Raw genomic sequence first — 11,312 nt, forward strand, 5'->3', positions numbered from 1 at the left:
CCCTGTCTTCCAGCTCAGGGGCTGGGTACCCCAAGAACAACTGGTCTTACTATTAAAGACTGAGGCAAAGAAGGCATTAAGTACCTCAGCCTTTTTCTCATCCTTTGTCACTATATGTTTCCTCCTGCATCTAATAAAGGATCACTATGACCAGTAGCAAGTAGAGCAATGGCATCACAGAAATATATCTTTTCATTTAACAGAATTAAATGGCAACAATTTTTAAAAAGTCATTCTACAGAGCTCTGTAGCAAAGAGGCAACCAGTCACTCTATTACATGTTTAAAAATTTATGGAAAGATCATTGGTTTAGATTATATAACCATAGAGTTTTTCCATACAGTTTGGTAGAGTAGACATGGCATTTATTTTTTAATGACAAAATACAGGTTTTCTCTTCTGAAGGGAATGGAATATGATCAATTAGATGCATTTAAAAAAAGATCAAGCAACAAAGAAAATGTCTCATGCATTCATATTTTTAAATGTTAGGAGGGCACTGGAATTTAAAGGGTTCATAAGGAAAATCTGCAATCTGCAATACAACACGATGCACCGGAATAAACCAAGATGGACACTTCTGAAGGAAGCCTGCATTATTTGGGCCAAATTTCCAGCATACACTTACATAAGGCACTCAGTGTGTCAAATCCAGCATCATTTCAATGCTTGTCAAAAGAGGTGTGTCTCCACTATAACAAATTCTTTACATTGTTTACAGGTGGCTGTAAACAGGCCCTAATATATTCATGCTATAGTGCACCAGTGGGAGGGCCTGCATGTGAGGGCAATAACAGACAATGAATTTCAAAGTGATTAATTAAGCCTGAAATAGCTGCTCTTCCTGCAAATATTTACAAGACCAGAACCAGAAACTACTAGAATGTTGTTTGACACTGGAATGGTGCCACTAGCATGAAAGACACATCGCACAGGGCAAAAAGGTGATGGTGTCAAGCAAGTTCAGCCAGAAGCAGCCAACTTTCAAAGGTGCCGCAAAGAGCTGGAAGAAACCTGGCAGAACTCCCTGAACTAGTGAGGCCCTGAAGACAGTGACAGAAGACTAGAAGTAAACAGATCTACAGTCTCCTCCCTAGGCTTTCCAAAAGGAGAGATTTTTAGCAGAACATTCCCTGACTTCAGAGGAGATCCTCTAGGTCTATGTAAGTGTAGCAAAGGCCAAAACACAACCCCTAAGTTTAAAAGGGCGGCTGCTCCAGAAACAGAAGATTGAAGAGTAGCCAGTAGGAAAATGACAGCATGGCTTTAGTAGAAAAAATTCATCATAAATGTGCTTGTGACCAAAGAAGTGGCAGGTAGCTGAAATGGCCTAATAGCTGTGTGCTCTCATTCTCTGACTCTGCTCTTTGAGACGCTAAGCCTGCATTTGACTGCTATAGGCTTATTCTTTTCTATTAAAATTCTGTTTGGACCTTAATGTGTTGAGTGTTGTGCATGTCTGATGGAGAGGAGGATTCTCAACACTGGTGAGGTCATACCTGGAGTATTGTGTCCAGTTCTGGGCTCCCCAGTACAAAAGAGACATGGATATACCAGAGAGAGTACAAAAAAATGGCCCTGAAGATGATGAAAGGACTGGACCATCTCTCCTATGAGGAAAGGCTGAGAGAGCTGGGACTTTCAGCCTCGAGAAGAGAAGGCTCAGGAGGATCTTATCAATGATGTTGATCTTATCAATACCACATTGATCTTATCAATACCTTCAGATATATAAATACCTGAAGGGAGGGTGTACAGATGGAACCAGGCTCTTTTCAGTGGTGCCCAATGACAGGACCAGAGGCAACGGGCACACACTGAAACACCATCTTTTCAGTGGTGCCCAATGACAGGACCAGAGGCAACGGGCACACACTGAAACACAGGAGGTTCCCCGTGAATGTCAGGAAACACTTTTTTTCCTATGAGGGTGATCAAGCACTGGCACAGGCTGCCCAGAGAGGTTGTAGAGTCTCCTTCCTTGGAGATACTCAAAAGCCACCTGGACACTGTCCTGGGCAGCCAACTCTAGGTGGCCCTGCTTGAGCAGAGTGTCAGACCAGATGACCTCCAGAGGTCCTGTCCAACCTCAGCCATTCTGTCATTCTTTGATTTTGTGAGGAAATGCGAAGTTTCTGGGCACATAAAGGAACACACTTTAATTAAGAACATAGTAAGACCTTAGCAAAACTGTTGTTTAATTAGAAGGCATGTTTTCCTTAGGATTTATACAAATCCAAAAAGGTCTCTACTGAAATCCTGAATCCAATTTTGATAGTGTTTTTACTGAGGACCCTAAGATAGCTGTAACCCTTCCTGTACTATCACATTACCCAGTGCCTTCACCTGGTCCAAGGATGGAGAGAATCTGCATGACTGTATGCGGCACAGTCAGGTTGTTAATGAAAATATTAAATTGTATTGGACCCAGTATCAATATTGGGCATAAACCACTAATGACTGGCCTCCACCTGACTTCATTCTGCTCACCATAACCCTTTGAGTCTGGCAGTTCAGCCAGTTTTCAGTCCACCTCACTGTTCACTGTCCACTTTAGACCTTATTTTATCAGTTTGTCAAGAAGGATGTTATGAGTGACAGTGTCAAAAGTCTAGATTAACAACATCCACTGCTCTCCTGTCATTCACTGAGTTAGTCATCTCATTATAAAAGACTATCAGGTGGTTCAGGCATGATTTCCCCTTCATGAATCCATGCTGACTCTTTCTGATCACCTTGTCTTTTATATGGTTGAAAATGGTTTCCAGAAGGGTTTGTTCCAACAGCTTTCCAGGGATCAGTGTGAGGCTGACCAGCCTATAGTTCCCTGAATTTCTCTCCTTGCATTTCTCGAAGATTGGAGTAACATTTGCTTTCTTCCAGTCCAGTCCTCAGGAACTTATCCTGATTATCACGACCTTTCAAAGATTGAGAGTGGCCTTGCAATGACATCAGCCAGCTACCTCACCATGCACGGGTGCCTCCCATCGGGATATCTTTTTTTTTTTTTAATGTTCCCTAACCTAATCCACCTCCACCAAGGGTAAGTCTTCCTTGCTCTAGACTTTCCCATTGGTCTCAGGGACCTGGGATTCCTGAAGGCCGCTCTTACCAGTAAAGACCAAGGTGAAGAAGGCATTGAGTACCTTGGCCTTTTCCACGTCCTTTGTCACAGGACTCCCTGCCCCATTTAGCAGTGGACTCACACTTTCCCTAATCTTCCTTTTGCTGCTGATGTACCTGTCGAAGCTCTTCTTTTTAGCCTTCATATCCCTTGCCAGATTTAGTTCCAGGTGGGCTTTGGCTTTCTTAACTCCATCTGTACATACTTGGACAGTGTCTCAAAATATTCCTGAGTCAGCTGTCCACCTTTTTTTTTTTTTTTTGCTTCTTTTCTAATGTTTTATTTTTATCAGGAGCTCCTTCTTAATCAATGCAAGTATCCTGCCACCATTGCTTGAGTTCCTGTGCATAGGGATGGACCATTGTTGAGCTTGGAAGTGGTGGTCCTTGAACACCAACCACAGCGATGGACTCCCCCAAAAGCAGTGAAAAGCCCATCAATACCCAGGGTAGAAATGGGGCTTGAAAAATGAGAAGACCAAAAAAGTTCATATGGATGTAGAGATTCCTGCAGCTCCATTTCACTAGTACTATCATGATTGTCTGGCCCAAGAAAACTATTGGTGCAGGTAAGCTTGGGTCTTTATCTCTGTGGGGAGTTGGAGAAGATCTCCAAGAGGTGATCTCTCTCCTCATCTCTTTCACTACACAGTATGTGGGGTTCTCCTGCAGCTCCCTTGCTTGGTGACCTGTGGGCAGGGAGCCCATCTCCCTAGACCAGCTTATCTGAGATTCCTAGGTATCCCTGCAGCCCATCCTGGAGAGCCACATCCTCCCCAGGGAGCTCTGGCTGAGGCCTCTGAGGTGTCAGAGATAGCTGCTCCTGGTGGTGCTGGCTACCCCATCTTGCAGCATGTCACCACCACTGCAGAGCCCCCCCCCCCACTGCTCTCAGCACAGCGCCTGATCCCTGCTGTGCACCCTGCTGAACATACTGCTCCATGCTCGGGGTGCTCGGGGCTGCAGGGACAGCCTGTACCTAGGGCTGTCCCTGGTAGGTGCAAGGCAGAAAGAGCACTTGACCTTCCCTGATCAGGATTCAGCTGGAAACAAAGCCCAAAGCATCTTTTGATTAGGAATAGCTGGCCAAGCTCATCAGAGGCTGCCAGAGCTTGTGAGAAGTTGCAGCCTCCTGTAACTACTCTTTCTTGGTGGCAGCAGGCACCCTGATGTTCATCAGATAGTTCAGGTAATCAGTAGCCTACAGACTTTCAAACATTGGTTTAGTATTTTAGCCAACTCTATTTCCACTCAATTTAGTCCTTTGCCCTCCTATAAAGCTTTATAAGAGCCACATTCTGCTTGAATATTTCTTTCCTGGGGTTGCTAATAGATTTTAAACTGTGCAACAGGCTATGCTGCTGTCAGATTAAATTTGATGAGCAATGGGAGAAGAGACCATATGATGTGATTTTTAGCAATAGGAGGGGCTGCATGTGAGGGCTTAGGCAGAGACTCCCAACTCCATAGACCAGGTCCTACCCCAGCTTTTATTTTAAAAAACAAAACAGTTCCTTAATTCAAATACAAACTCAAATTTTAAAAAAATATTTTTTAAACAAATAATTTTGCCTAAACAGGAGACAAAGCTTGCTCCCTAGTTGAATTTTCCTCACTCTCCTAAGTTCAAGTGAAATGCAGCTGGGAGCCGGTATCATTCTGGCATGCACAATTACTGTGAATTATATGCACAGGCGGACTTGAGGGCACAAGGGTCCTGTCTGGAGGCCACAGGTGCTGCCAGTTTGAAGGGCTGTCTTGGGAAGAAAGAAGGAGGCAAAGGTCAGATCTCACCCTTCTTCTTACGTACATCTGCCAGACCCCAGCTTTCAGTCTGGAAGAGACCAAAAAGAATCATGGAATCATAGAATGGTATGGGTTGGAAGGGACCTCAAAGATCATCTAGTTCCAACCCTTCCTGCTGTGGGCAGGGACACCCTCCACTAGACTACATTGCCCAAAGCCTCATCCAACCTGGTATTAAACACTTCCAGAGAGGGGGTTTCCACAACCTCTCTGGGCAACCTGTTCCAGTGCCTCACCACCCTCACAGTAAAGAATTTCTTCCTTATATCTAATCTAAATCGACTCTTCTTCAGCTTAAAGCCATTCCCCCTTGTCCTATCACTACACTCCCTGATAAACAGTCCCTCTCCAGCTTTCCTGTAGGCCCCTTCAGGTACTGGAAGGCTGCTATAAGGTCTCCCCGGAGCCTTCTTTTCTCCAGGCTGAACAACCCCAACTCTCTCAGCCTGTCCTCATAGGAGAGGTGCTCCAGCCCTCTTGTCATTTTTGTGGCCCTCCTCTGGCCTTGCTCCAACAGCTTCATGTCTTTCTTGTACTGGAGATCCCAGAACTGGACGCAGTGCTCTAGGTGGGGGTCTCACAAGAGTGGAGTAGAGGGGCAGGATCACGTCTCTCAACCTGCTGGTCACACCTCTTTTGATGCAGCCCAGGACACGGTTGGCTTTCTGGGCTGCAGGCACACACTGCCAGCTCATGTCGAGCTTCTCATCAATCAATACCCCCAAGTCCTTCTCCTCAGGGCTGCTTTCAATCCATTCCTCGCCCAGCCTATAGTCGTGCTTGGGATTGCGCCGACCCACGTGCAGGACCTTGCACTTGGCCTTGTTGAACTTCATGTGGTTCGCACGGGCCCACCTCTCCAGCCTGTCAAGGTCCCTCTGGATGGCATCCCTTCCCTCCAGTGTGTCGACCACAGCACACAGCTTGGTGTTGTAGGCAAACTTGCTGAGGGCACACTCGATCCCATTGTCCATGTCACCAACAAAGATGTTAAACAGTGCCAGTCCCAGTACCGACCCCTGAGGAACGCCACTTGTTACTGTTCTCTACTTGGACATTGAGCCGTTGGAAGAAGTGGAGAAGACTGGATTTCCCTTGGCTTTTTTGTTTCAGTGGGACAGCACAGGGTAAAGCCATGGCAGATCTTGCTCATACTCTCATGGGAGCCTGAGGAACGTTAGGCGGAGGGAGATAAGCAGCTGAGGCCTACAAAGTGCCAAATAGTTTAGATAACACTGCAATGGATTGCCGCTGCTACGTAACCCTGATGATAACTTTCATTCTAAGGACATACATGAAGGTTAAATAAGCACCTTAACAGACTAAATAAATGAACCTTTCGGACTAATATCTAAGCAAACATATATTCGTATTTATTTTTTTTTCTATTCTCCCCTCTTATTCATCATGTTGTGTTTTGCTTTCATGGAATTTACAAAACCCCTAAATCTCTTACATTTCTGTTTAACTGAATTTTGTTCCAATTGCCCGTGAACTACACAGAGCTGCATTTTGGTTTTTTTTTTAAGTGAAATACAACTGTGAGCTGAAAATAAACCAAACCCAAGAAAGACATGAGGCCACACATATCCAGCTTATTTGGTCAAAAGCAAAGTCCACCACCATAGCTTTGCTGATTCATTTCCTCTGAGATTTTCCTGACTAAAATAATATTTGGGTATCAATGACACACACAAGGGTAGGTGACCTTCCCTTGGCACTGAGTGCCAAGGGCAGCAGAAAGGACAGTTTTAAGCCAGCTTCGTGCTCTCTGATGCTTTGGAGCTCCAACTTATGCCCAGCTACAACAGTCCTTGAAGGGATTCAAACATCTGAAAATAGCCAAAGCCACCGTTGGGCTCTGAAACGTCCTCTCTGCTGGTGACTGCCCTAAGCCACCCGAGGCACCAGGCTCCAATGGCGGTGTCCACCGACTCCAGTGATACTGCCTCATTGTCCCTGAGAAATCCAGCTCCTTGTTGGGGTCAGATGGGAAGACTGCCAGGGAGCACGGCCAGGATTACACCTTCCTTCAGGTGTACGAAAGACCTTGCCACACAAAACTGACCCTATGGATGCATGCTGGTAACAACAGGTGGCTTCCCTGGGTGAAAGCTGCTTGACTGGCAGCCTGGGACCAGGCTTAGCTTCCTCGCTACTAAGTTCCCCAAGGTGGTACTATGCATCCAACCCATCCCATGGCAAGAGAGAAGAGAACACAACGTTTTTTATTGCCCGTGCAGGCCATTAACATTCAGGAGTAATCTTACTTTTTAGGCTTAACCCATTCCTCTGTCCTGGGGTCCTGATTCTTGTTCACAGCCACACAGCACCGATATGTATTATTTCTGGCTATTCCTTCTGTTTTATGGAGTCCTAAATAAGACTTGATTCACATCCCCAGCTGACAGGAATTGAGATTTTTTTATTGAGTTTTGATTTGGCACTATGATGCAGGGTATCTTCTTTGTGAAATTCAGTTTTCTTCTTGCTTGTGCTGTCTATCCCTCAGGACTTTCTAACAAGATTTGAATTTTTTTTTCCCTTCTTTAGCACAAGAACACACAGGTTAAAACCAAATAGGAATCATTGGAACAGCTTTTAAAATAAATGATGTGAACCTAGTAACTTTTCCCCCTATTCATGTGAGTAGCCATGCTGACTTCAAGGGCTTTGCTTGCACAAGTATTGTTCATGTGAATAAGCGTGGCACAATTCTCTGCTATAAATGGAAATGGAGAAATTCATCATCTAGTTGGATATGGTTTTCTGCGCTCCGTGAGAGCTGACTTCATTGCACAGCAAACAGACAGGAATGCATGGCAGCATGATCCCTTTCTGCACTTCCAAGAAAGAAAACAACTAAATCAACCTCACGTGCAATGAATGGAAAGACCAAAGGCCACCAGTCTCCTAAGCCATGCCTGCTTTTGTGGCAAACCTCCTCTGAACGGCACACATTCACTTGTTACCTTGTGGACTCCTGCTTGTAGATGTCGATGATGTTCTCCACCAGCAGGTTCCTCTGCAGCCCATAGACGCCGTGCCGGTCGAGGACCACTTCATGCCTACAGGAGGGACAGCGAAAGCGGCCTCCCGACGCCATGGTTGTGCCTCCCCTGGTCGGCAGGTAGGGGTTGGAGGCCTGCTCTTGCCAAGCAGCACAAGGAGAGGTGAGTAAGGCCATGCAAAACCGTCAAAACCTCTTTTAAAAGCAGCGGGGCAAAAACATGCTTGTAGCAAAACATTTGTCAATATGCCCAAGGAGAGGGTAGGTCCAACAAGCTGCCCCCAGGAAAGTGCCTGGTAACTGCAGGGTGAGGGACCGGTTCCTCAGCTCACACATGCGGCCATGTCTCCACAGCTAACAGGTGACATTTCAGTCTGCTGTGAGCTCAGCCCCGGCCCCTGGGGACACTCAACTTCTGCTTTAAATCACTCCCTGTCCTAGTCTTACTGACTTCTAAAAGCAATTCACTGAAACTTGTAAAAATCTGCTTTTCCATTCATTTCAGCCAGTGCTGTTTGGGAAACAGCGCGGGAAGAAACCTACCTGGAAAATATCACTGGCGCATTTCCGACAGAGGTTGTGCTGACAGGGCAGGATGACCACAGGCTTGGTGAACATCTCCAGGCAGATGGGACAAATCAGCTGTTTCTCCAGGTTATCCATGGTTTGCTGCTCTTTGGAGAAGGACTTGTAGTTCAGGGAGGTGCTCATCCCTAGCTTTTCCAGAGGCATACGCTCAGGATCACGGCCTCGCGGAGGGGTTTCCGGCTTAATTTCCCTTGAAATAAGTCCAAGGCTGTGCTGCGATCAGAGGCTCTCTGGGTTGCTCTGGCCGGAGGACATTGTTTAAACGAGGGGCCGAAGGGAGCCGGGGCTGTTTTTAGCAGCGTGGCGTCACAAGATGCCATCCTGCCGTGCCCATATAAGCGTGTGAGAGGAGGACAGGCTGGGACAGGTGATGGCTGGCGGGGGGACGGGGGGGCAGCCGGCGAGGCCCTGGCTCTCCTCACTCGCACATGGTGGCCTTCACCCCTCGAGGAGGAGGAGAGCGAGCGATAAGCAAATGCAATCCACACCCCCCCTTATCTCTGCACAGCGGCGGAGAGTGCAGGGCTACCCCAGTCTGCCCAGACACATGCTGCAGCCTAATAAATATTCCGTTTTGAGCAAGCAGCCATGGCCGTGAGATGCAGGACATAATTTTGCGGGTATTTTTCAGCAGGCTCCAGAATCTTGCCTTTCCAAGCTGTGAAGCACATGCGGTTGCTGGAGAAGACAACAGGAGCGATGGCTGCGCCAGAGCTCAGCCACTTCAGAGCGTAATCATGTCACCACCTTGAAAAAGAGTTTAAAAAAAATTGCCTGCTTTAACTTTCTTCTGGTATGATTTTCTTTTTTAGGAGCTGTAACATAAGAATCTAACATGACTATTCCAGCCATTAACTCCACAGCGGCTTAAATATGCACCAAAAACGTTATTTGAATTTCCTGATAAGAAAGAGACAGAAGAAATACAGTATGAAAAGCTTTCATTGGTACTGCTAGAGAATAGGTGCTAATTGTATATGCTCTCTCCGCATAGTTTAATTCAAATATATTTTAGTTTTGAGCACTGCTGTGTTTATATCTGTTTATTAGACACTGATATCCCTCTCAGCTTGGCACTTGTTCCAGAGTTATTTTTAAAATGACAATTTCCCAGATAATTTGTGGCATGTGATGCCTGATCTTAAGGGAAAGCCATCTGTGCTTCTACTTGCCAATAATTTATCACACAACTGTACAAGCAATAAATATCTCATCCTCAAATTTAAGCCAAAGTCCCAGCATGTACTGTAGAAATCACTTTGCCACTGTACTGTACATGTAATCAGAATATCGTCTTCTTTTTTAATCAGTAACTACAATACTTTCTCTGTTAAGTGTAGAAAGCTCACATGCTTATATTACCTCATGACCGCATAGGGTTTGCATCTGAAACGCGTTATAGAGCCACTGAGTAAGTCCCCTACGTTTCCAGGGGCAGACCCCGACTCCAAAACAGGACCCTTTATCTACATGCAACACCAGTCTGGAAACTGCACTTCAGGGAAATACAAACCTGAAGGTGTTTAAGTGAAAAAAGTGAAGGGCTTTAAACTCAAGTTGCTGGGGGAGGGGAACCTCAATCCATCCCACTCCTGCCAGTTTGATGCCAGTGCCAGCAACAGATGCCCAGAACCTGGAGAAGGATCACAGGTCAGCAGGAGAGCACCTGAAGTGCAGCACAAAGGAATTCCAGCCACTCCAGCCAGTCAGTCAGCTTCTTTGGGGGCCCAACTTAAATGCCTCTCTGCAAATGCACATAGCACGGGGAATAAACAAGAGTGCAGGGCTGTGATCTTATTGGCAGCATGTAGACATGGTGGGATGGCTCCTATGACTGGAGTGTTGGAATAGAAGGATACAGGCTCTGTAGGAAGGACAGGCAGGGGAGATGAGGAGGGGGTGTCACTCTCTATGGCAATGACCAGCTGGAGGGCATGGAGCTCTGCCTGGGGATGGATGAAGAGCTGACTGAGAGCCTATGGTCAGGATTAAAGGGAAGACAAGGACAAGTGACATTATAGTGGGGGTCTGCTACAGGCCACCCAACCAGGAAGACTGAGCAGATGAGGCCCTCTATAGACAGATAGGAGCAGCCTCAAGTTCATAAGCCCTGGTCCTCATGGGGAACTTCGATCACCCCGATATCTGTTGGAGGGGCAACACAGCAGGGTATAAATGGTTCCTGGAATGCATTGATGATAACTTCCTTCTCCAAGTGATAGAGGAGCCAATGTGGAGAGGTGCCATGCTGTTCCTTGTTCTCACCAACAAGGAGGGGCTGGTGGGGAATGTAAAGCTCAAGGGCAGCCTTGGCTGCACTGACCATGAAATGGTGGAATTCAAGATTCTCAGGGCAGCAAGGAGGGCGTGCAGCAAGCTCACTACCCTGGACTTCAGGAGAGCAGACTTCAGCCTTTTCAGGGATCTGCTTGGTAGAGTACCATGGGACAAAGCCCTGGAGGAAAGAGGGGCCCAAGAAAGCTAGTTAGTATTCAAGGATCACCTCCTCCAAGCTCAGGACCAATGCATCACAGCAAAGAGGAAGTCAGGCAAAAACTCCCAGAGGCCCCCATGGATGAACAAGGAGCTCCTGGACAAACTCAAACACAAAAAGGAAGCCTACAGAGGGTGGAAGCAAGAGCAGGTAGCCTGGGAGGAATACAGAGAAACTGTCCAAGCAGCCAGGGATCAGGTTAGGAAAGCCAAAGCCCTGATAGAATTTAATCTGGCCAGGGATGTCAAGGGCAAGAAGAAAAGCTTCTATAGGTATGTCAGTGGTAAAAGG

The 11,312-nt window shown here is 46.5% G+C and overlaps 1 protein-coding gene and 1 long non-coding RNA gene across 6 annotated transcripts in view; one reads left to right on the forward strand and one right to left on the reverse strand.

Annotated features, from left to right (window-relative positions):
• TRIM55 (tripartite motif containing 55) overlaps nt 1-9,139 on the reverse strand; it is a 45,170-nt gene extending 36,031 nt beyond the window's left edge. For all 4 annotated transcript variants that reach the window (XR_008575921.1, XM_054817160.1, XM_054817158.1 and 1 more), the window contains exons 1-2: nt 8,483-9,139; nt 7,902-8,074 (exon numbers count right to left, since the gene is read on the reverse strand). Coding sequence is in view for 3 of the 4 variants with exons in the window: in XM_054817160.1 (XP_054673135.1) it covers nt 7,902-8,074; nt 8,483-8,671 (362 nt within the window). In the remaining variant the exon portion in view is untranslated. The remainder of the gene's footprint in view (nt 1-7,901; nt 8,075-8,482) is intronic.
• LOC129203137 (uncharacterized) lies at nt 7,965-9,441 on the forward strand. Of its 2 annotated transcripts, none has more exons than XR_008575923.1 (3): nt 7,965-8,102; nt 8,445-8,593; nt 9,340-9,441. It is a non-coding gene; the product is annotated as an uncharacterized LOC129203137 (long non-coding RNA). The 2 variants fall into 2 exon arrangements; XR_008575922.1 differs by lacking the exon at nt 9,340-9,441 and adding an exon at nt 9,159-9,306.
• Nucleotides 9,442-11,312: the final 1,871 nt, after the last annotated feature.

The sequence above is a fragment of the Grus americana genome, chromosome 2 (assembly GCF_028858705.1).
Source record: "Grus americana isolate bGruAme1 chromosome 2, bGruAme1.mat, whole genome shotgun sequence".
Lineage (NCBI taxonomy): Eukaryota > Metazoa > Chordata > Aves > Gruiformes > Gruidae > Grus > Grus americana.